At 40.7% G+C, this 25750-nt stretch overlaps 1 protein-coding gene across 4 annotated transcripts in view; it reads right to left on the minus strand.

Annotated features, from left to right (window-relative positions):
• Positions 1–25750, minus strand: part of STXBP6 (syntaxin binding protein 6) — a 246731-nt gene that overhangs the window by 203093 nt on the left and 17888 nt on the right. For 3 of the 4 annotated variants that reach the window (XM_027110969.1, XM_027110968.1, XM_027110971.1), the window contains one exon: positions 7176–7364. In XM_027110969.1, coding sequence (XP_026966770.1) covers positions 7176–7329 — 154 coding nt within the window. In that variant the 5' untranslated portion in view covers positions 7330–7364. Of the gene's footprint in view, positions 1–7175; positions 7365–19587; positions 19592–24437; positions 24443–25750 lie in introns of those variants that run through there. The other variant, XM_027110970.1, reaches the window with a different exon arrangement.

Below are 25750 nucleotides of genomic sequence, written 5' to 3' on the forward strand. Positions count from 1 at the left end.
TGTATCTCACAAACCGATGACCTTGGACCAGCCAATTGAATTCCATATGCTCAGTTTCCTCATCTACAAAATGAGGATGGTACTGTTATCTACCTCATTGTCATAAGGATTAAATGAGTTAATATATGTAAAGGGCATAAAACCATGCCCAATATAAGAACTCAATAAATACTATTACTACTATTAGTATTATTACTACTCCTAATTCATACGGGGACTGGTGCTTCTCTAACCTTATTGAGCACTGAAGCATGTGATGGGTTCATGGCAGGTGCTACACTGAAGGTCATTTGCAAGTGACACCTGGTGGCAACATCCGCTGAGCCAGAAAACAGTGCAGAAGAAAACCCTCTCTACTTTTAACTTCATGTAACCAAGGATATCACTGCAAATGTTTTAATCCAATGTGTCTATGCACATGTCACAAAAGGGCCAAATTCTCAATGTAAAATATAATAGAAGATATATTTTTCTAAAATAAAAAAGGATGTACAAAGAATCATATAATCATGGCACTGGAAATAACTTTGTTTTTGACTGCACTGCCTTCTAGAGCTACTTAAAGTTTTAGGGCTGGATTTACATACCAAATCTCTATGATAAAGAGATAAAAAGCTTACCCTGGGCTTCCCTGGTGGCGCAGTGGTTGAGGGTCCGCCTGCCGATGCAGGGGACACGGGTTCATGCCCCAGTCCGGGAAGATCCCACATGCCGTGGGGCGGCTGGGCCCGTGAGCCATGGCCGCTGAGCCTGCGCGTCCGGAGCCTGTGCTCCGCAACGGGAGAGGCCACAACAGTGAGAGGCCCGCATACCACACACAAAAAAAGCTTACCCTGATGTATATTCCAAATGGAGGAGAGTCTATTACTCAATAACCTCAGAAATGAGATAGAAGACACAGTACAGGTCAAAACTGTTCAACGTCTTTATGAATTTTGAAGAGTTAGGGAGAAACCTGTTCCTTAAAATATGGCTCACTCTACACCACAAGCCCTCCTGACCTATGTCAGAAAAAATGAGGTGCTGTGGCACTACAAGCATGGCCAATGGGGTCACAAGGACTGGGTGGATTTCTGTTACTTCAAAAGTGGTGACCCTGGAACATCACGACCTCTCTGATGAACACTGGTGCCTTTATCTGGGAAAAGAATATACCACCCAATTGGGATAGGCATAGGGATGTTGTGAGGATTAACTGGAATTAAAACAAATAATAAAACATACACAGGATGATTTTTATTTTCTTCTACATAATATCTGAAAGATTGGTATTTTCAATATTTACTACTTCTATAACAAAGTATAATAACATATATATCATTATTACAGTTGTTTTGTGTCTCTTCTTTCACTACTAATACCTCTGTCCATCTCTGAGTTCACTGTGGATTTCTTCATTTTTCCTGGATAAAAACTCTTAGAAAGTCAGCTCACCACTCCTGAATAAACCATTTCTATCAAGGTCAAATTTCATCTGTCTTGTATTTTTTCCTTCTCTCTCTTCTAATATTTATAGACCTTGTGATGAGATCCTGTCTGACTTTAGAAAGTAGATAAAAAGAATTTCTTATGCCAGATCTCTGACAATTAACTTTGGTTACCCTAATCCAATAGCAACCTATAAAAAATGTCCTCGGGCTTCCCTGGTGGCGCAGTGGTTGAGAGTCCGCCTGCCGATGCAGGGGATGCGGGTTCGTGCCCCGGTCCGGGAAGATCCCACGTGCCGCGGAGCGGCTGGGCCCCGTGAGCCGTGGCCGCTGGGCCTGCGCGTCCGGAGCCTGTGCTCCGCGGCGGGAGAGGCCGCAGCAGTGAGAGGCCCACGTACCGCAAAAAAAAAAAAAAAAAAAAAGTCCTCAAACCCTCATAATTGGTTTGAATGTCCATTTGGATTATTAACAACCTGAATTTCTCCCTATATGATTATGTATGAAACAAGAATGAAATTTGCTACAAAATTTCCAAGGGGGTTCAGAATCCTAGAACCTCAGGGCCTAAAAGAAGCTTTGAACTTGTCAACTGAATTGAAGCCCAGAAAAATTCAGAGCTTTGACCATGGCTAGTCAAAAAGAAAAGGACTAAGATGTATTCTTTTGATAGAATTGAGTACCATAAATATATCATTATGTCAAGTACAACAATTAGACAACGCAGAGCGTAACTCCCCAAGATGGTGAAACTTCTCAACCTTAGCTTCAGTATCTCATGCATGACACTTTCAAGATACAGGTAAGTTTCCCCACTACCCCTAGTGCTGCATTAGTAGGGCCTAGGTGGAACCAGGCCATCCATAAAATTCTAGAGGTTATTCTAAGGAACACCCAGGACTGGCAACTACGGAGATAAAGAACAGTATTGCCAAGTCCTAGCCTCCTAATCCCCATCATTACCTTCCATGGGGATCCATTTACATAAATGGTTTCATCAAAGATCACTCAGAACTTTTTTTTTTTTTTTTGCGGTACGCGGGCCTCTCACTGTTGTGGCCTCTCCCGTTGCAGAGCACAGGCTCCGGATGCGCAGGCTCAGCGGCCATGGCTCACGGACCCAGCCGCTCCGCGGCATGTGGGATCTTCCCGGACCGGGGCACAAACCCGTGTCCCCTGCATCGGCAGGCGGACTCTCAACCACTGCACCACCAGGGAAGCCCAGAACTTTTTTTTTTTTAATAATAAATTTTGCTCTCTACAAATCTAAAATCATTCTGAAAAGATTAAGATTCTCTGTTTTAAGAACAGAGAATGTTTTAATCACAAAAATTAAAGTTTATGTAAGAGAATGTATTAATTACAAAAACGGAAGTTTCTTCATGCTCCTTCTATGGGGAGCAGCCAATGAAAGATTTTTATCCATTTACGTATATGAAGGGTAGCATTATACATCATGCATACTGAACTAAAACAGGATCAGGAAAATAGATTTTAAACAGGAAATTATGGAATGTTCAGTAGGTAACTGGCCTCTAATAGCAAATTGATATTAACTTCTTAGCATGCTTCTACTGTAGTATTTTTTTTTTTTGATAGGTAAGAAGTGCACTTATTTAGAGAGAAACATTCTCCACAGACAGTGTCTAGTGTAGTATTATAGACCCAAATTTCATGGAGGGGGCAACTGATTATAGAAATAGTTGTAGGCAGAGCTTGCCTTACAGTTTGAATGAGTTAACAGCTCTAAGTTATAAATAAAGTCCATACTATCATCAGATATTTAGTAAGCTATCCATTTACATAGCATCTTCCATTTAAGTGTCTATTGTGTCTATACTCAGCAATGTGCCAGGTGCTATAAGGAACTATCGAGACACAGATCAGATAGATGGAAGCACAGGTTTACATGATACACAGCTGCTTCTGTCTGAGGACTCAAAAGGCCATCTAGGATAACTTCTCATACCTTTAAGGGAGAGGGCTAGCCTCTGTCCACCTTACAGAGCAGACTAAGAAGGTTAATTAATTCTTATGATCATCCCACAAGTGACTCTGTAAGACATTTTTTAGAATCAATTTTACCAAGATATATTTACAAATAATAAAATGCACCCATTTTAAGTGTGTAGTTTGATGAGTTGGTGGTTACTTGTGATACACCCAAGTAAGCACCACCACAATCAACATACAGAACCCTTACACCATTGCAAGAAACCCCTCCCTCCTTTGCAATCAATCACCAACTCCACCCCCTGGCAACCACCAATGGGCTTTCTGTCACTATAGCTTAAGTTCTGTCCATTCTAGAATTTCATATAAATAGAATCATACATCATGTCATCTTTTCCATTTTTTTCACACATAACACAAGGCTTTTGAGATTCATCCATGTTGCTGCACGTATTGGTAGTTCATTTAATTTCCAGGTAGCATTCCACTGCATAGCTATAAAAATAATTTTATTCACTCACATAGAGATGGACATCTGAGTTCTGATTTTTGGTTATTATAAATAAAACTGTTATGAACCTCTATGTACATGTCTTTATGTGGACATATGTTTTTATTTCTCTTGGGTAAATGCCTAGGAACAGACTTGTTGAGTCATATAAATGCAAGTTTGACTTTATAAACAACTGTCAAATTGTTTACCAAAGCAATTCTATCATTTTTACATTCCCACCAGCAAAGTGTGAGAGCTCAAATTGCTCCACATGCCTGCCAACACTTGGTATTGTCAGCCTTTTTAATTTTAGCCATTGCTGAAAAGAGAAACTGGAAACCAATGCTTTAAGAATGTTAATCACAGAGGCCTCTCAGTATGTAAGTATCTGCATACCATTCAAGAAGCCAGCCAGGAAGTCCAATGAGAAACAACCAAATTCTATCCCAAAGCTCCATGGATGAATTGGAGAGGTTATTTCTCTCCTTACACAATTATAGCTAACTAACTCAAGAAAGATCTTATTTCCTCTGCTCCAGCACCATTTTGGATTCCCCTAGAGGATATACAACCCGCTCTGAAAATAATAAGTCTCATGATCACAGGCCTCTCCCTCTCAGATTATAAACTCTGCCAAATACTGGTGGAAAAAAATTCACACGAAGAATCATTACTAAAAGACACTGGATATATAAAACACCCATGCTTACATGCATATGTTGGCAAACTTTTAAAGCTTTGATACTCTTCTCTTTTAAAAAAGAATATAACTATGCTGTTTGAAAAGTGGTTAAAAATTATTTGCAGACACTGCCCTAATTTGGACAAATTTTGCCTATTCAAAATGGAGAGCTGGTTTTCATCATCCACACCACAAGAGTTGAAGGGCTCGGACTCCCAGAAAGCACAGGAGGTTCACTGATAGCAGGAAGGAACAGCTGTCATTCCAGGGCTCTGCTTTCACTTCACAGCCTCCTATGTGAGTTGAGCTACAAAGACTAAACAGGACTAAACAGGAGACAAGGAGGAACTCAGAATCCAGTTCATCTTTCAAAGAAGCCGCCCTTCCTCTGCCTGGAATGCTCCCTGCACCCACACCATTTCTTTTCAGAACCAGTGAGGCCCTACTTTTCTTGCAGCTCTGGGTTCTCCCAACCAGGTCAAATCCTCCTCACACATGCTTTCACATCACTATATTTTTCCTCTTTAACCTTTTCACAGTTAATAATTACGTTTATTTTAGTGAATAAAATATTAATGTCTACTGCTCCTTCCCCAATAAACAAGGTAAGTTTCATGAGTTTTTCTCCTAACTGAACCCCCAGCACCAAGAGTGCTCAGCACATAAAAAGTACTTAATAAATATGTGCGTAATTAATTACTTGTTAATTAAAACAACACCTTATCAAAGATGTACTGATAGGCCTCTACGCTTTTCATGAGTTCGAAAATAAAGGTGGCTGCTTCTTTCTCGATTACAAGAAAAATCAAACTGCAAAAACGCTGTGGGTGTCAAAGTTGCCTGGCCTTCTCCTGCCCCAGTTTCCATTAAATCAGCTGCTTAAATGTCAGATCTGCTTTGTCAACCTATCCTCTCAAAATTCAAATCCATGAAAAGGATGAAGACTTTCAGAACTCAAGACTGTCCTCCATTAGAATGCAACAGAAAAGTAATTCTCATAGTCGCAGGCTTTAAACCTGAAGGTCTTGGTGATTTGTAAAGGAAATGCAGTTATCCAGTAAGTCCCCGGTCATTATCTCCTATGGCTGGGGAAATGGTCATGCTCTTTCACCGGGAGAGGGAATTAGAGGCCCCATATCACTCTTGCAGACCTCATGATCAGAAAGAGGCTGACAATAACACGTGCCTAAAAGGCAAACAAAACGGCCCTTTTCTTCATCCACCTTTTCTGCAACTGCCTGTCCTCAAGAAATCTCAATGAAACATTGAGAGAATGGAGGTTAATTAGAATATTATGTGTCCCTGCTCATCCCATGTTCAGCTCAGCCCAAATACAAAACAAAATTTCTTTTAATGCATTCTATTCATTATTGGTATAAGCAAAAACTCTAGAATTCAAATTTAAAGATGTGGAAATATTTTTAAGACCTGAACCTCATTAACAAAATACTAGGAAGGTATTAGGAAAGGCTACTTCTTTAGTTATTAACTGAGCCCCTATTATATGGCAAGCACTGCTCAGCACACTAAAGGAATGCAAATGTCTTCCAATAGTCACCAAATCTTAACCTAATTGTTACTTGGGATTAAAGAAAGACCAATATTTCAAGGTCAATTCTCATTCTAACCATTGAAAAGGCATTCTTACCAAAGGGTTATATTTCCATTTTATTTTAAACTAAGATACAGTCCTATTATTATCTCTACATGTTCTTTCTGGAAAAAAAGCTATTTCCACCTTGAAATAAATTCTGATAAACAAATGATCTGAGGCTTAATTAAAAAAAAAAAAGCTAAAAATGGGTCTAAAAATAAAGTTTTATTCCCAAGCCACAACTGAAGAAAATTGGAAAAAAGATGAATTAAGGTAAGCCTAATTCCTCCATTGCCCAGTTACAAGAAATATCAGAAATATTACAAACGCTCCAGGTGCTCAGATTAGCATCACCCATAGTTCCATGGAAAACTTATCCAAATTTCATCTCAAAACACTTGGTATGAATTCACAGTAAGTCCCACAGATATCCTACAATCACAAACGGAAAGAGAAAAAAAGTAATCCCACAAAATTCTAAGCTTAATAGAACAGATGTCTCTTCCTGACAAGGAACAGCTGTCAGGCAAAGCTGTGATTTATGAGCTGAGTCTACTTTCTCACACTCCATACAGTGTCGATATTTATCTTGAGACCAACTATTACTGATTATTGGCAACTCTTAAGAAAAAGAAAAGTCAGTGAAACTCAGGCTGCTGGTAGTAACAATTATGCAAATACCAGGAAGTGTTCTAAAACAAAAAATCTCAGAGGATAGCCCACTTTCTGTCAAGGCCCTAGTGAAGGAAAAGTATGGACAAACAGAAGTGTTTGCCAAACCCTTTACAGATGCTCTTAATGAAACTGAAAGGACATTAAAATTGCACTTCATTACCTTTCCGTACTAGGCGACATCAAAAGCCAAGGTGCCAGGAGCAAATAAAGATCAAAGAAGGTAACAGAGAAACAGGAAAGGAATGGAAAGGCAGGTGTATCCAAACCTTGGGCTATAACCCTCCTGAACACCTTAGAACTAACTGCTTTAAAACAGAAGTTGTTTTAATGATATTCATATCTGATTTTCATTACCTGACAGGCAGATGTAAGTTAAATATTCGCCTTGACCTCCTGTTGCCAAGAAAGGAATCTTTTTCTTTGTCCTCCTCTTGACTTGGACAGCTCCCAGCATCCTTTCATCAAGAGGTGCAAAAATTTCCTTGCTGATGGCAGACTTGGCACTCATTGTTGACCAAGCAAGCAGGGCACGCAGTGAGTTTTCTAAAGAAAAAGAAAAGGCAAGCTGGAATTGGCAGTATTACAAGGGCTCGTATAAGAATGAGCAGCAGATATGAACCAGCAATCCCACTCCTGGGCAAACAGCCAGAAAAGATGAAAACTCTATTTCAAAAAGATACATGCACCCCAACGTTCACAGCAATACTATTTACAATAGTCAAGACATGGAAGCAATGTCAACATCTATCCATAGATGAATGGATAAAGAAGATGTGGTGTACACACATAATGGAATACTACTCAGCCATAAAAGACAATGAAATAATGCCATTTGCAGCAATATGGATGGACCTAGAGATTATCATACTATGTGAAGTAAGTCAGAGAAGGACAAATATCATATGATATCACATATGTGGAATCTAAATAAATGATATAAATGAACTTATTTATAAAACATAAACAGACTCATAGACATAGAAAACAAACTTATGGTTACCAAAGGGGAAAGGGTAGGGAGGGATAAATTGGAAATCTGGGATTAACAGAAACACACTACTATATATAAAATTAGATAAACAACAAGGACCTACTCTATAGCACAGGGAACTATATTCAATATCTTATAAGACCCTATAATGGAAAATACATATATATGCGTAACTGGATCACTTTGCTGTACACCTAGAACACTGTAAATCAACTAAAATAAGAAAAAAAGAATAAGCAACAAGTTGATTCACACATGAAGTAATTTTCAATTTGTGGTTTAACCTCTCGCTTGAAATGCATCATAGAATCATTAAAAGGCCTTTACATTTGTAATAACTGTGAAAAAACTCAAACAAAAAAGGAATACAGATTTACTCGCTGAAAATGACAAACGCAATGTGAGATGAGCAGCACAAAATGAGATCTAGAAAGTGTGTCAGTCTCTATCCCAGCTGCACCTGACTCTAACAGGCAAGTGGCACCCACCCCATTCCCATCCTGTAAGGACCATGATTTCACATTTCCAGCTGAGACCTTTCCACTGTCTAAAAATCTTTAAAGTCAAGAGTTCTTTATGCAACTTCAAAATCTCCTTTAACTCTAATGTAAACCCATTTCCCTAATTCTATTCATAGCAGAAATAATTATATCATCCACCACATAATAACTATATATGCAACAGAAGCCCATTAATCTAATCACCCTTCAGCTGCTCTGGATCAGGCTAAGTAATTAATCCCTATTTATTAGCCTCTTTCAACGGGTCCTATTTTCCATTGCTCCTCTGCCTCTCATTGCCACGCTCTGGACCCTCGCCAAATTCTCCACAGTTTCCTTCAGCCAAAGTGGACACAGAATTCTAAAAAAACGTCTGACTAATGCCAAGTATTTTGGAAATGTTACCCAGCCGTTCCCACATGTTATGCTCCTGTGGTTAACTGGCAGTGTGTGCCCAATAATTAAGAAAATAAAGCATCGTGTTGCTGACTCCCAAAGAGTCCCCCCCCACCCTTCAAATTTACATATACACAGTCCCCATGTTATATTTAGTTTTCCAAAGTTGTACTTCCCTAAAGGTCTTGATTCTGCTTATTTGTGTCTATTATATTCAAGGTCAATCTGAATTTTAACCCTCTATCATCCAAAAACTCAGCTGCAACTTGAGTAAATGTTTTCTATTCCAACATCCTAGTCAGAGTCTAGGTCTTAAGCAGTAACCAACATTTGCTCAAGCAAATAACAAATCAGAACTAAAGGTGCAGAGAAGGCCAATGGGTTGGTCATGCAGGCTGTACAGAGCATTCAGAGATCCTGCAGAGGGATCAACAGCACAGCTATATATGGTAACAGTAGCTCAAAGAGCTGGTCAACCTACTGTAAAATCAAGCCAGTTGGTAAACAAACACCTATGACGTGCCACCTCAATGCTCAGTATAGAGATATAAGAAATAACTAAGATATACTCCCTGCTCTCCAGGAGTTGATTACTGACTACATCAAAGGTTTCCCTTACATCCAGATTATTTATGATGCAAGACCATGAAACATCCTTCCCAATGCAAGATTCACAAATGCTGCCCACACAGCTGTCCACCTGTAACTGGTCCCACACCTGTAACCTCATGGTAGGAAAGAGATATATTAAAAAAGAACCTTCCCCTGGTTAAAGAAATTTCTCGTGGTTTCAGTTCTGTAGTAGGTTTTCTTAGTGGCAGCAAGAATAAAGAATAAATAGTGTTGGTGTTTATTATCTATCTATACCTCTATCTATACATTATAGATCTATGCCCAGATCTATGTGCTCAGATCATGCCATTTTATCACTGCCATCAGGTTCTTCATACTAGCTGAGTACAAAATGATGACGGAGTCTCTCAATGTGCTGACCTCTAACTGACACCCTGTGATTTCCTAGAAGTTAGCAAACAGAATTTCCCCCACTGCGATTTACCCCATGACTTTGCTATGCAGGGTGTTATAATTTACAGGGACTTTTTTTTACAAAAAGAGAGAAACTAGTTCTTTTCTAGCTCCAAGGCCTCTCACCTCTCAGCATTTGGGGACACATGAAAGAGAAAGCCAGTGGTAGCACGGTGGCTTCAAACGTCCGATAAAAACAATGTAGAAAGAAAGTCATCTTCCCAAACTCATCAGGCATTCTCTAACCAGCGCCTTCCCAACTGTGACAAGGCTTTTGCTTTTCCAAATCAGATTCACATTTTTCAAAACTTGTGGTTAAAAGAAATAGAGAGCTATCATTGTATTATGCAAAATCTGTCAGAGAAAAAAAAAGAAAAGGAACAACATTCATGTGCTACTAAATTTTCAGGAAATCTTGCTCTTCTTTTGAAAAACTGGTAAGAAATGGAAATGGCCTTTTGTTGGTTTTCTTGTATGGATATTCAGTAGCCAAGAACAAAAGAGAGAAAAAAAGAGGAAAAATAAAACCAGTAACTTCACTGACCACAAGTTTGGAATCAGACAAACTTGGGTTCAAATCTTATTTCCCAAATTGAAGACCTGTATGTGGGTAAATCTCTTAAAATTCAGACCCTCAGTTTACTCACTGCAACATGGAGAGAGCTTCACCTAATTCATGGAAGCATTGAAAGAATTAGATGAAACAATGCATGCAAATCACTTATTCTGGTGCCTGAATCATAATGAATACTTAAAGTGGAAAATTTTTATTAACTCTCCTACTAAGATATAAAAAATAAAAGACCCTCTGAACTTGCAGAAACTGAGTAAATGGAGCCATCCATAACAGAAGGTATTTGTAAAAGAGAAACTCGATTTTATTTACCAAAGCTTTGCTTTTCTCACTCATGGGTGTGAAACCCTCTAAATATGGATAAACAGTCCAACAATGGAGGGCTCTGTATAAAGTTTATCAGGATGAGCTATTTATAGGTTTCACCCTCAGGAAACTCACTCGCAAGAGACTATCAGGCTCATTTTTGTTGTTGTTGTTGTTGTTTTGCGGTAAGAGGGCCTCTCACTGTTGTAGCCTCTCCCGTTGCGGAGCACAGGCTACGGACGCGCAGGCTCTGCGGCCATGGCTCACGGGCACAGCCGCCCCGCGGCATGTGGGATCTTCCCGGACGGGGGCACGAACCCGTGTCCCCTGCATCGGCAGGCGGACTCTCAACCACTGCGCCACCAGGGAGGCCCAATCAGGCTCATTTTTATGGGAAATTGTCTAAAGTTTTTGTCCAGGCCAAGGATACTAACAAGCCTGGGAGCACGCGTGTATGTTTTTGATGCCACCTGGAAATGGAAACGGACTGGATTAGAAGAGAAAGAATCAGAACGTAAAAGGGGTGCTAAGGAGCTTCATGGAAATAATCTATGAGTGTCTCCCAAACCTGACTGCACATCTGAACTCGGCAAGGAGAGCTTTTCAAAAATGCAGACCCCTGGGCCTCTCCTTTACCCCCACCAAATAAGAATCTTGGGATCTGTAGTTTAAACAACTCTCTAACTGCAGCCATCCTGACATCTAAGTGAAAAGATGACAGCCTAACTAAGGAGGAACTGTGGGGATGGAAAGGAGTGTATTCTCAGGGGAGAATACAGGAAGAGAATGTACAGGACTTTTTCTCTCCATTCAACCAAGCAGATTTCTCAGGTCTTAGATCTTCCTACTGGTAAATCAATGTCCAGACCACAGCTGGACCTCTTTGTAAGGAAAACGAGATGAATGCACAGCAGTGGTACACCACTGACCACAGTTACTCCAACCTACATCACCCTGAAGGGGAGCAGGACACGCCGCCCCGAAATATTCTGCTTTAGTATATTGATTGTTTTGAGCCAAAGGTATCTGAAAAACAGCACATGTAGGGACAGGCTTTCTCTGAATTCCCTTTATCTGTCTAAAGACAGATCCTCCAAAAGGAACTCAGTTGTTATAAATCCCCTCTCCAGGAGTTTCATCCACCAAAGACTGATTCTTGTCACCGGACAGTAGACTAGAAGTCGACACCGCACTCAGACACACTCTGTCACAAACTGTCACACCTCCCATCTAGTCTTGTAAGGGCCCATTCATCTTTTCTAAAAATCTTTTTCTCTCCCCTAAGAGGTCTACACCCCATCCCCCTTCCCTAATAAGATGGTATTTAATCCTGAATTCTAAGCCACCTTGGGAATTATTCATTTTTCCCGGGGTATCTCCCATGTATACACAAGATATACATGTTAATAGACTTCTGATTGGTTTTCTCTTGTTAATCTGTCTTTTATTACAGGGGTCTCAGCTAAGAACTCAGAAGAGTAAAGGGAAAATTATTTTTCCTCCCCTACAATCCATGGAAGTTTTCTTTCTTCCTGGTCCACAGCTTCTAAAGGCTATAATTACAAAGCTTTCCCATCCAAGAAACCAACCTACAATATGATTTGCAAGTCAAAGCAGCTGGCTGCCTTAAGTGGTAGTTTTGGAAACTAATCACAGTTAGCTTTCCTCTCCCCCAAGCTTTTTCATCTATCTTCTTCTCCCTTTAAGCCATCTAACCCATAACCACTTTCGTCAGCACATTGTTATGGTAGTGAGATGGCCCTGCACCTACTATCCTCCTCTCCAGGAGGAGTTGTAAACTCCAAGGACCTCACGGAGGAGGCAGATGAAGTACATAAGTTAAGGGGTAGAGAGGTAAGATGTTTTTGCATTCCAACGCTAACATTTTCCATTTCCGGTACTTGAACTGACACGTGTCCTCTGTGGTCAAGAGACAAGGAGGAGTGGTAGGAACTCATTAAAACCGCAGATGACCTGTGGTGGTGCACTCATCATCCTGCAGGTGGGTCTAAGGCGGTGGGGCTGACCGGGCTTAAATATTTCTCACCTGAGAGGTAAGCGCCGCCTCTGGTGAAACAGAGGCGCCATTTATTTCGCTTAATATTATTAGATAACAAATTCTCTAACCTCATTCACTTGCCACGCTTCACATGCAATCTTCTGATCGTGGTATAGCACTGGCTATGCCAACACAAGTAATCTGGACTGGATGACGATTATATTCCCATTGCCAACAAGTAACCAGAATGCCTGGGTTTAGACCTCACCCTCTTTTTTTTTTTTTTCCCCCCCCCAGTACGAGGGCTTCTCACTATTGTGGCCTCTCCCGTTGCACAGGCTCAGCAGCCATGGCTCACGGGCCCAGCCGCTCCGTGGCATGTGGGATCTTCCCAGACCAGGGAACGAACCCGTGTCCCCTGCATCGGCAGGCGGACTCTCAACCACTGCTCCACCAGGGAGGCCCTAGACCTCACCCTCTTAAACTAGTTACTATGACTCAACCCTGAGGTAGATGCACTCAAAACCAGCCGATATCAAGTTTCAGAATTCTGCAAGTTAACAGCAAACGGGATATCATCCCAGAACACTTTTGGGGAGAATCAGCTGGTCTCTACTAGTGCATGGGACCTCTAGTGAGGTGACCTCAAATAACTTAGAAATAAGGTTATTCTCTAAGATAGGACTTCTCTACATTGCCACTTTGTTTCCGAAATTCTACAAATGCAACTTGACTCCCGCCTTTAATTGGATGACAGATCCCATTGCCTTCCTGGTTTTAAATCCATGTGTCTAGCTGGCAACTGAGCATTTCCACTAAGAGTTAATTTAGACTCAGTCTTGTCTCTCCAACCCTCCAAGTCCCCATAACAACTAACCAATGACCAAGTTCTGTAGATCCAATTTAATATTTCTGGGCACCACCAGATCCTCTTCACCCTCACATCCTCTCCCTTAATTCGGATCCCCATCGTCCCTGGTTTGAAAGATTTGGATGCCTCCTAAAAGGGTTCTAGTACCACTCCCATCTTGCTACCATTGTCCCTCTCTACCGTCCAAGGTAATACTCTAAAGGATAAATACGATTCAAGTATACCTGTATTCAGCTGTTTCTACTCCATGCCTCATGTCCTGAAAGAGAAACACAATTACCTTGACAAGGAACTGGGGAATGTTATAAATATTGAGGCCAAAGTAGAGAAATGTTAAATTGCTGCCCTTAAACTCCACAGTATTTAAGTACTAAAGGTTACAAGTCAGATGTTATTACACATTCATTAAACTTAGAGATAATCTAAAAATGTTAACTGTACTCCAAAATCCAAAAACTTCACTTAGGAGCCAGAAAATATGCAACTTGTTAGGCAATAAAAATCAATTTTATTTTTTCTTGTTTCATAAATTAAGACCAATGAGATAATTTGAGGTCAATTTAGCTACTTTATAAAAATTTACGCAAGTAAGGGTTACTGATTATTATAAATATGCAATCCTACTTCTTCTTAGACGACTTTACTCTTGGATAAGACAGTTCTCAAGATGAAAACTTTAGTCTATCCATAGCATGTAAGCATGAGGATAAATTAATTAGATGAAAGTTTCAACCTACCAGCCAATTTTTCCATGTACTTCAACTATTACTCTCAACTAAAAGTTCTTATAAATAGAATCTAAAAGGGGAGCCAGATATGCCACTAGACTAGACAGATAACTTTAATCTGGTGATACCATTCAAAGTTGAAAACTGCAATCACTATGAGTTCATCATTCTTTCTGGTAGAAACAACAAGTGCTAAGGAAGGGGCTTGCCAATGGTATAAAACCAGAAGGGGATGGCAGACCAAGAACCCACACTTAAGATTTCACAAGACTTACAAAGATTGAGACGAAGTCAATGTCATACAGCAAATCTGCTAAAAATATCCTAGAAAGAGCCAGAAACTTACAAACAGGAAAAATAAAAATTTTAAGTATAGGTATAAAAGCTAAAAATATTCTCTATTCTGCTAGAAAAATATTTGGAGATAGACCAAAAAATATATTAAAGGGGGAATTCCAAACAAAGACTGTGTACATCAACATCAACTGGGGGTGCCCAGGTCTTGTTCACACAGATTCAGGGGACCTGTGGGGGCAAGGTCTGGGATTTGTTTTCTTGATGATATCTTTGATTTATTCCACTGTACAACCAGGTCCAGATCCACTGTCTCTGGGTTTTTGGTTTTTTCTCTGTATTTAATGAATTATTTATAAAATAAAGACTCCGTAAACCTTTTTTGAGAGTACACGGCAGATGCTCTGTAAAGCTCTAGTAATGAGTCACTGAGGTTTGTACAGCACTTCATGATTTACAAAACACCTCCATGCAATCCCAAGTATACAATCGAGACAGCTGCTAAACGCATCTTCCAAAACTTGCTCTTTTTGTAAATTAGAATCTTTAGGTATGTGCATTTATGAATGGTAAACTATGGCATTTTTAACCCACCCCTATTGGTCTCAGGATTATGAAGAAGTTATAATTCCTCTCTTATGGAGATTAGTATTTGAACTGAAACCTCTAGAACCAGCAACTCCACTACTAGAGAAAAAGGAAATGTGTGTATTATACATCATGCATGCTTACTTCAGATCCATTTTTAAGAGCAAAACATTATACACAACCTAAATACCCATCAATATTCAATCTACATTGTTAAAATGCAGTATAGCCCTTCAACCCAATGGACTATCACATAACCTTTCAAAATCATGGCAAAGATCTATAGATACCAACTTGAAAAGATGACATAATACAGAGTGAAAACAAGGAAGTTACAAGACAGAAAATGAGCTCATGAATGTAAACGTATACGTGTGTACTGATACGCATAAAGAGATTTCTAGAAAAAAGTCTGCCAAAATGTTAATATGATTACGTCTGGGTTTTGAAACAAAGAAAAATAGGTCTAAGATTCTGCAGGGCAGTATTCTTATTCCACTATAACTTGACTACAGTGTTCCTTAAAAAAATTTGTTTTTGAGGTACATTCCTTCTCCCCAAACTGGAAGATATATCAAAATTTATTTTATTGAGATCCAATTATCAGTCTGCCCTACTCTCTTTTCAACTCCAGTCCAGGCATGGTGTCGGGAATCCCAAGGGTGAAAGCGGATACATTTCCACCTTCAAAGAGTTGTGAGAAAGGAGAGCAGATGTTGTGAATGATTACCACAAGGCCTGGAAGTGATTTTGGTGAGAAGAAAACGTCACCTTTCCTCTGAGCAAATGCAGCTCCATGCCGGGACCCACGACCTGGTGAGCAGAATGCCAGCCAGATGTCCACTTGCACCTGTTCGCTTGGACACAACCCCTGGAGCAGTGCAAAAGCAGTACAACCACACAGAGCAACCCTGGTCATGACTCTTAGCTCCTTGAGGAAGGAAAAGAAGCTCTTTTTTACCATCAGGCTACCAAATACCATAAGACCTGGCTGGCTTTCTCTTCCGTGTATATACTAACCCTCCTCTTGTATGAGACATTACGTTCACAGGATCCTCCAAGCCGGTGACTCATGTCTGCTTTAATTATAAATCTAGACTATTGTCATCTCCTCTTTCCTTGTTTATATGTTCAGTGAGCACATTCTTCTTGTAGGCTTAATATCCAAAGAACAAACCCTTCTCTGCACCCAGGCCACAAGACCTGTGTTTACACAAGTTTATTTACGTGGTGGGTGGGCTTTTTAGTCGCCTTGTCGATCACTTCCTAACTTTAACAGATGATATGACAAAGCCAAAAAATAACATTACCAAGAACAAAAAAAAGGCTGCTGGGAATACGCCATTTGGAGGATTTGTTGAGGGATTTATTCTGTAATAGAACCTCCACATTCACAAGTTTAAATTTCCAGGATCAGCTAAGTTGGTCCTACAGTACCCATATACCGACTCGACAGTGATGGGGAGAAATAAAGTACCAAAGGGAAGGGCAGGCTGGGGTGCACTCACTGGATTATGACAGAATTATTGATCCAAAGTGTGAGGCAGGCCTTAAAAATGAGTTTAAGCATATCAAAGAAAGAACAAAGGGTTATAAGGGAAAATGAACCAAAAGGAGCTCCAATTGTTGGCATCTCCCAATTTTCGAGTACTCATGTCATTGTGGTGCCCAACAGCTAGTTGGCAAACGAACAAAACAATATGTTGGCCTGAGAGCATTGTTTATTAACAACACTCATTACAGACAAATCTATTCCAACCAAATATGGACCAAGCCACACGAAGATTGACAACATGAAAATAAACATTTTAATTGTGTGCCACGCTCTGTACTGATTGCTGAATTAGTGTGCTTCTTCTACTTACACTGAAGATAAAACAACGGGGGAAACATTGAACCCACACATGAAAGGAAGTGGAAGACAGTGTGGTTCAGGTGTTTTCTCTTTTTGATGTATACAGAAGTTTACAACAGAAGTTTTGGATTAAAAAATAAAGACCAAACATATCAACCATTAAAAACAAACAAATCAATGAACAAATCCTCCAGTAAGCATAAAATAAGCCTTTTATATCGATATTTGTTAACTCAAATCTTAGGTAAATTATAAATTCTCTTGATTCAGCTATTTCTGTTTTAGAACAGACCTGGAATATAACACTACAAAGGTAATAAACCTTTAAAAAGACCCTCCAATTTTAAGTGTATGAAACCTACAAAACCCAGAAAAGTAGTTGAAACAAGTTTATATATTTTCTAAAAATCTAAAAATCAGAGCAAAACTTCTCAAAATAGTCTCTGAATCATCAATTCTGAGAATATTTCCTACTTGAATCCCTTATTTGGAGAATATCATCACTTTATAATTTCTTGAGAGAGTTTCAATTCGTTTTCTGTAATTGACATTTTATCAGTGTTATACTCTGACATGAAGTCCTTCACAGCAATGAGGGGCACAGAAGAAATGTGATACATCCAGAAGCCCTGTTATACATATTTACACTGTCAACTTAAAAGACTAAGGACTCTGTCCTTCAATGGCTCAATTTCACAAATGAGATTATCAATAAGGTCATTAAACTCTTCCCATACGGATCAAGCCAAGGATTGTCATTTCGACTTTAATCAGTCTCCCCAACAATCAGGTTCATGATTTTGTGCCTGTGCAGTGTAACCTGAATGGTGCTGAAAAAGATTCCCTCCCAGCCTCCAAAGGCTTTTCCCGTCAGCACCTCAAATTCCGACAGGAGTTGTGTACACTTAAACGTGTGACTTTGGTATCTGAAAGTCCTCATTAATACACATTTTTATGTGGGAGAGAGGAGGGTGAGATTCCATTTCATAGATGAGGAAACTAAAGCTCAGAGTAGTTAAGTAAGTTACTCTAGATCATGCAGCTTTTCAAGGGCAGAGCTAGGATGTGAACCTGGGAAGCGTGATACTTGTAGTCTTTGCTCTCTCTATCTCCTATTGAAGAAATGAAAAAGGTAGGAAGAGATGAGATAGAAATACATTCCAGGTAAATCAAGACAAATTCATCTGCTTCACAGTTTTGCCTCTGATCAGCCTTGCTTTCGGGTGGACAAGATACTGTTATCATCCCTGCCCAGCTACTACAAAGATAACGGGTCAGGCTGGAGTTTGAAGTCGTTCTTTCTGGATATCTGCTCATCTTGGGCGTGCAGGTCATGCTGTGATACTGGCAGAGAGGATCACGTAATTTAGTTAGAATAGAGCTTGTTTTGATTCCACAGATGAAAATTGGGGAGTTCAGAATGCATTAGCAGAGAGTCTGTGATAAAGCTCTATCTCCACAAACAGGACAATGCCCACCAAAGCCTCATCACAGCTGTTTGCCACCCTCCTTTGGAGACCAGCTGTTTATAACAGGAGTCAACTCCTGGGAGGATCTTGGATGGCTGCCACCAGGCAGTTTTATGAACTTGCAGGCTATTTTCCAAACCGGAAAAGGCTTAAAAATGAAAGGCACATATTTCAAAGGTTTCTGCTGGTTCTCAGGGAAAACTCCTCTTTCCACTTCCTTTGCTGTATTACCCCCCTCTGGTATTTCAAAAGCACAACTGGGACCCTCCTTGTTACCTCCTACCCCATACTCTTTCTGTGTCTTCTGTCTTCCACTGCCAAGGCTTCAAGCAACCTTAGCTGCTTCCCTAACAGCAGTGCCCCTGGCTTCCCACATTTGAAACGCTTGGCAAGAGGAATTCTATCCACTTGACTTTACTGAGTAGGATCTCAGCAAGACCTTCCAAATGAGCCAACCAACAACCATTGCTTGACCAATCTGGGGGCCCTACCCACCAGCAGCTTATACTTCAGTTGAAAGATGTGTGCAAGTTAGTATGTTAGCATTCTTAAGCTTACACACTTAACAGCTGGAAGTGATCTGGGGATTGTCTAGCTCATCCAATTCTCTTCCTTAAATCATAAGAAAACTGAAATCCAGAGGGTAATTCCCAAATCATACAACGAAAGAGTAGCAAGGCCAAGATGAGGGCTAGCCACTATTCTCCACCTTACCGCGATGTTCTCCACATAACTGCGATCCCAAGTTTGTGGAAGGTGAGAATAGGTGGTATGTCAGAAGGGAGAGGGAAAGAGAGAAAATATCATTTATTACAGTGGCGACTCTTCTCAGATTCATCCTTTTTCTCATGAATTGGCATGAAATTAAGTGTTGGACTAAAATATCCCTAGCCCATAGATTTCTAAACCTCAACTTTTGGCTATCACCTTCTATTCCCTTGAATTTTCACAGTTTATGTTTTCTCATTTGGCTGTCGAGGCCAAAAGCAATGATGGCCTGCCCAAATGGAACAGGCTGAGACAGTCCAAGAAGCACAGAATTGTTTTGGCCAAGTCCCAAGCCACAGGGCTCTGTGCTGACCCCAACGAACAGGAGCCCCTCCTACCGTCTCAGTGCTCTGAGCCACTGGAAGGAGAACATGCCCTGGGCAAAGGCACAAGTCTATTACCAGTCTGGGAATTAATGCTCTGGATTGGGGGGTCTCCTGGAAGCACAATGCTAACCACACCAAGAGCCGGGATCAGCTCTTGTAAAGGTTTCTCAGCACTTATTCCAGGCCCTGGAAACAACAGGGGAGGAAAATAGGAATCTGTCAAGTCCAGTTCTTGTCTTTGGAACTGCACCCTTCAGCCTCAGTACAAAACACCACCAGGTGCCTGCAATCTGTAATCAGTGCTCTATTAAAATGCTCTCAGAAATGCCGAAATTATCCTGACTTCCACACGCAGCTGCACAAGGTCCTGTTGGGTAACTGAAGAGTCTCTACAGGTTCACTTGAGACTCCCCAGAAGCAACAAACTAGAATGCCTTGGTTAGGATCCACCATCCAATCAACAGTGAAATCTCCATGTGAGAGGGATGGATCGGTGGGTAGGCAGGCATCCCCGTCCTATGCATTGGGGATGCCACAGAATAGCCTACACATCCAGGTCAGATGCAAGGTCCATATGCAAATGCAGATCCTGCCCCATTCGATCAGTTCTTCTGTCATTCTATGTCAACCCCTTTCTTAGTCAGCATGTTCCAGAAAATAACTAACTTCTGACCTAACCAGCTGTGCAGTGTTTGATAGGGAAGAAAAATCTATCAATTGAAAATTGAATACTACTCTAATACTAACTCAGGTTAATACTAGCACAAGTTTATAGTATCACACATTAACGAATTACACAGACGTTCAAGCACACGTAATCCAGCTCCAGAATCCAGGACAAGGGCATAGTGGTCACTACCCCCCACTCAATCTTCTAGATGTTGGGTGGTGAAAAGAAGGCTAGGTTTGTCATCAGATGATCAGGTCTGAGCTCTGTCTTTGCCTTTACTTGACGAATAATTTTGAGTAAAATTCTAGATCTCTGAGAGCCGTACCTTCAATTTTAAGATGGGGTAGTGCCACCCACTTCACAAGACTGTTGTGAAGGATGAAGGAGGAGGAAAACAGCTCCCTGGGTCAGCCTGCTTTTCCCTGGGGTGCCCTGGTCCTTGAAAGGCAGACGGGCATGTAAGCATGTCAGCTTATACCTGCAAAAGCATATACACATCACAGAGTATCTTACAAAGCTTACTTCCAGTGTCATCTTACTTCATCTGCCCAATTTATGAGGGAGGTATCATCATCTCTCCCAGACAGGTAAAAAGCATAAGGCTCAGAGAAGGGAAAAACCTTGATGGCTCTGCTAGACTCAGCCAGAAGAGAGATGGGTTTTCCTCCTGCAGTCCTGTCCTGTTTCCATTGCACCTCTCTGCCTCACCATATGGAACTGCCAGCTTACACAGGAAAATAATGACAGAGCTAACTGAAGTCTGCCCCAATGTGGATGCAGTGTTGCTACACAAGAGAGATGTAGGGTTGTGTAGACATTTAAAGAAAAAAAGGGCAAGAAAAGAAAAGGCACACACAAGGAGCAGAGCTGGGATAAGACACAGCCTCACTTATCCAATAGGCAACACTGTCCTAGACACTGAGGACACTAAGGTCAAAGCAGTGCTTTCCCTCCCAGAGTTTACATCCTAGTGGAGAAGAAGAACAATCAACAAGCAAGCAATTCTATGCAGCATTTGAGAAGAAATTCATTAAGACCGGTCCAGCGGGTTCAGCAATTAAGCAAGGGGCTGATGAATAACAGTCACTATCATTCACCACTCACGGTCAGACAGGGAAATACATCATGTGGACCTAAAGCTCTCCAAGCCTTCTAAGAGGACAACATCCAGCTTTGATGACCATTTCTGCTCCAAACACATTATTCCTTATTATCAGAGGTAACAAAGAAATTCCACCGTGGGACGGGACCTATCCTTCTTCACACATTTACTGAGTAATTTCCGTGACGTGGGCTTTGTACAAGGGATGGAGATTACAGACCAGTTAGATCCATCCAATGGAAAGAGTCTAGTCGAGGAGAAGCACAAGGAAACAGGCCACCCTGGACCAAATGAGGAGTCTGAGGCTGCTGCTTCACAGCAGCAGAAGAGGCAGGTATTTTAATCCTTCAGAGGCTGGTGATCAGGAACTACTTACTCTGCTAAGCCTGTCCTTGAGATGTAATTAAAGAATTTATTTAGGTCGACCTGCACGGATTATGCAGGGAGATCCACTTCGATGGAAAGCCATGGAAGCTGTTAACTCTGAGTCACCTGACACATGCCTGGGCTTCCACCTCGGATCTGTGCCAGGGTTGTGCCCTGAATGCTTCAAGACAGACGGACACAGGTGGACCTAAGGTGAATGCAGAGGACTCCCTGGAGGGACATACTCACTTCTGCACAGACCCTACACACTTTCAGAACAGCAAAGGGCAACTCCAGGTACATGTATGGGAGGAAACATGGTCAGAGAAGCTGTTACAGAAAAAAGGTATCTGAGACAAATATAAACTCCTCAGATGTCCATTTGGTACTAAGTCTTATGGGGGTTGGTGGGAGGAAGAAAGGTGAAAGGTGAACTTTTAAAATGTACATCCCCACCTGTTCACTGAAGTGGGGGTGGACAGACCTGAGGTCACCAATGGGTAGTTTTGCAAGAATAAATGTTCTTGGCCCATGTACATTTTAAAAATACATATTTTAAACTGAAACCATTTCCTCTAAGATCAGGAATAAGACAAGGTTGCCCACTCTCACCACTCTTATTCAACATAGTTTTGGAAGTTTTAGCCACAGCAATCAGAGAAGAAAAGGAAATAAAAGGAATCCAAATCAGAAAAGAAGAAGTAAAGTTGTCACTGCTTGCAGATGACATGATACTATACATAGAGAATCCTAAAGATGCTACCTGAAAACTACTAGAGCTAATCAATGAATTTGGTATGGCAGCAGGATACAAAATTCATGCACAGAAATCTCTGGCATTCCTATACACTAATGATGAAAAATCTGAAACAGAAATTAAGGAAACACTCCCATTTACCATTGCAACAAAAAGAATAAAATACCTAGGAATAAACCTACCTAGGGAGACAAAAGACCTGTATGCAGAAAACTATAAGACACTGATGAAAGAAATTAAAGATGATACAAACAGATGGAGAGATATACCATGTCCTTGGATTGGAAGAATCAACATTGTGAAAATGACTCTACTACCCAAAGCAATCTACAGATTCAATGCAATCCCTATCAAACTACCAATGGCAGTTCTCACAGAACTAGAACAAAAAAATTCACAATTTGTAAGGAAACACAAAAGACCCCGAATAGCCAAAGCAATGTTGAGAAAGAAAAACAGAGCTGGAGGAATCAGGCTCCCGGACTTCAGACTATCCTACAAAGCTATAGTCATCAAGACAATATGGTACTGACACAAAAACAGAAATACAGATCAATGGAACAGGATAGAAAGCTCAGAGATAAACCCAAGCACATATGGTCATCTTATTTTTGATAAAGGAGGCAAGAATATACAATGGAGAAAAGACAGCCTCTTCAATAAGTGGTGCTGGGAAAACTGGATAGCTACACGTAAAAGAATGAAATGAGAACACTCCCTAACACCATACACAAAAATAAACTCAAAATGGATTAAAGACCTAAATGTAAGGCCAGACACTATAAAACTCTTAGAGGAAAACATAGGCAGAACACTCTATGACATACATCACAGCAAGATCCTTTTTGACCCACCTCCTAGAGAAATGGAAATAAAAACAAAAATAAACAAATGGGACCTAATGAAACTTAAAAGCTTTTGCACAGCAAAGAAAACCATAAACAAGACCAGAAGACAACCCTCAGAATGGGAGAAAATATTTGCAAATGAAGCAACTGACAAAGGATTAACCTCCAAACTTTACAAGCAGCTCATGCAGCTCAATATCAAAAAAACAAACAACCCAGTCCAAAAATGGGTAGAAGACCTAAACAGACATTTCTCCAAAGAAGATATACAGATTGTCAACAAATACATGAAAGGATGCTCAACATCACTAATCATTAGAGAAATGCAAATCAAAACTACAATGAGGTATCTCACCTCACACCAGTCAGAATGGCCATCATCAAAAAATCTACAAACAATAAATGCTGGAGAGGGTGTGGAGAAAAGGGAACCCTCTTGCACTGCTGGTGGGAATGTAAATTGATACAGCCACTATGGAGAACAGTATGGAGGTTCCTTAAAAAACTAAAAATAGAACTACCATACGACCCAGCATCCCACTCCTGGGCGTATACCCTGAGAAAACCATAATTCAAAAAGAGTCATGTACCACAAGGTTCATTGCAGCTCTATTTACAAGAGCCAGGACATGGAAGCAACCTAAGTGTCCATCGACAGATGAATGGATAAAGAAGATGTGGCACATATATACAATGGAATATTACTCAGCCATAAAAAGAAATGAAATTGAGTTATCTGTAGTGAGGTGGATGGACCTAGAGTCTGTCATACAGAGTGAAGTAAGTCAGAAAGAGAAAAACAAATACCATATGCTAACACATATATATGGAATCTTAAAAAAAATGGTTATGAAGAACCTAGGGGTAGGACAGGAATAAAGACACAGACATAGAGAATGGACTTGAAGACACGGGGAGGGGGAAGGGTAAGCTGGGACGAAGTGAGAGTGTGACATGGACATATATACACTACCAAATGTAAAACAGATAGCTAGTGGGAAGCAGCCGCATAGCACAGGGAGATCAGGTCGTTGCTTTGTGACCACCTAGAGGGGTGGGATAGGGAGGGTGGGAGGGACATGCAAGAGGGAGGAGATATGGGGATATATGTATACATAGAGCTGATTCACTTTGTTATACAGCAGAAACTAACACACCATTGTAAAGCAACTATACTCTAACAAAGATGTTTAAAAAAAAAGAAAAAGAAAAAAATGCATATTTTATGTGAAACCGATTTCTAGTTTCTCCTGAAGATCCAGCAACGTTAAGTAGTCCTACAGTCTTCTCCCAGCAGCCCCCCCTCCCCCCACCACTGACCACGGTCCACAGTCTCAAATTCATCATCCCCACCACTGTCTATTTTATTGCCCAAACTGAGGCTTAACATCAGTTGACCATCATCCAAGTTGCCCTGCTTTTCTTATATCTGGCCTGTTGGCTAATTTATTTCTGTATGGTTATTGAGTATGAATAACCTGATGTAGATACTAAATTAATTAGCATGACTGGGAAAGTTTCTAAGAGCCCGTAAGGCAGAGGGAGCAGTTTAAAAAAAAATGTTACTGCCCAATGGGAAAGTAAAGCCGAGATCAAGAAATCATCACATGAATCGGGGGGAATTAAACCAAGGGTATCAAATAAACAAAAACAAGCCAATGTTCGTATCATTCTGTCATCTTAGAAGTTTATATACACGTCCTATTCTCACCCCTCCCAACAAGCCAACTGCTCTGAGAAAGTGCCACCAGGCTCTGGAGTCACAAATACAAATGAGGTGAAACGTGGAAGGTGGGTACTCCTGCAGCCTCACACACAGCCACCTGGAGGACACTTGTGGTGTATGTATCAAAAGCTCTGAAAATTGGCACACAGCAATTCTACTCCTAAGAATACGAAGGAAATCATCAAACAAGTGGGCAAAGGTGCACATGCAAGGATGTTTATCTACTTGATTGGTTCTCTTAAAACACCAGCCTGGTAGTTTTCTTTCACGGATATCATATTTAATCTCAATATAAATCGTGAAGAGTCAGTGTTCCACAGAAATTTGAAGGCCCAAACCTTCAAACCTACCCGTGTTTTCCTGCTTTCGACCAGGCATTTCCTTGAGTGTCTAGTAGTTTGTGCTAGACTGGAGACATGCACATGAGAGGCAGGACAGGCATGGGCAGGAGGCTTCACCGGAAGAGGCCCAGAACTGCAGGGGGCTCTCAATAACCGCTGCTGTCCTAAGAACCCCTGGCTTCATGAAGAGAGCTTAAACATATAAGACCTGCATTTTGTTTTTCTAAAAGAATGTATAAATCTGGCCTTTTGCTCATAGCCCATGCAGCAGACTTCTTAGATGTCTGTATTCACCTCAAAAATACCTAGACAGCAGTAAATGACACGATGCCAAACCATCATTCCCAGGACAATCACCATCTGTCTCACACCCTGTGTGAAATACCTAGCACTGCACATCATTATAAACGTGGTCTGTTAATTCTATA

This window comes from Aethalodelphis obliquidens, unplaced genomic scaffold (assembly GCF_003676395.1).
Source record: "Aethalodelphis obliquidens isolate GAN/ISIS:26980383/991018 unplaced genomic scaffold, ASM367639v1 scaffold10, whole genome shotgun sequence".
NCBI lineage: Eukaryota > Metazoa > Chordata > Mammalia > Artiodactyla > Delphinidae > Aethalodelphis > Aethalodelphis obliquidens.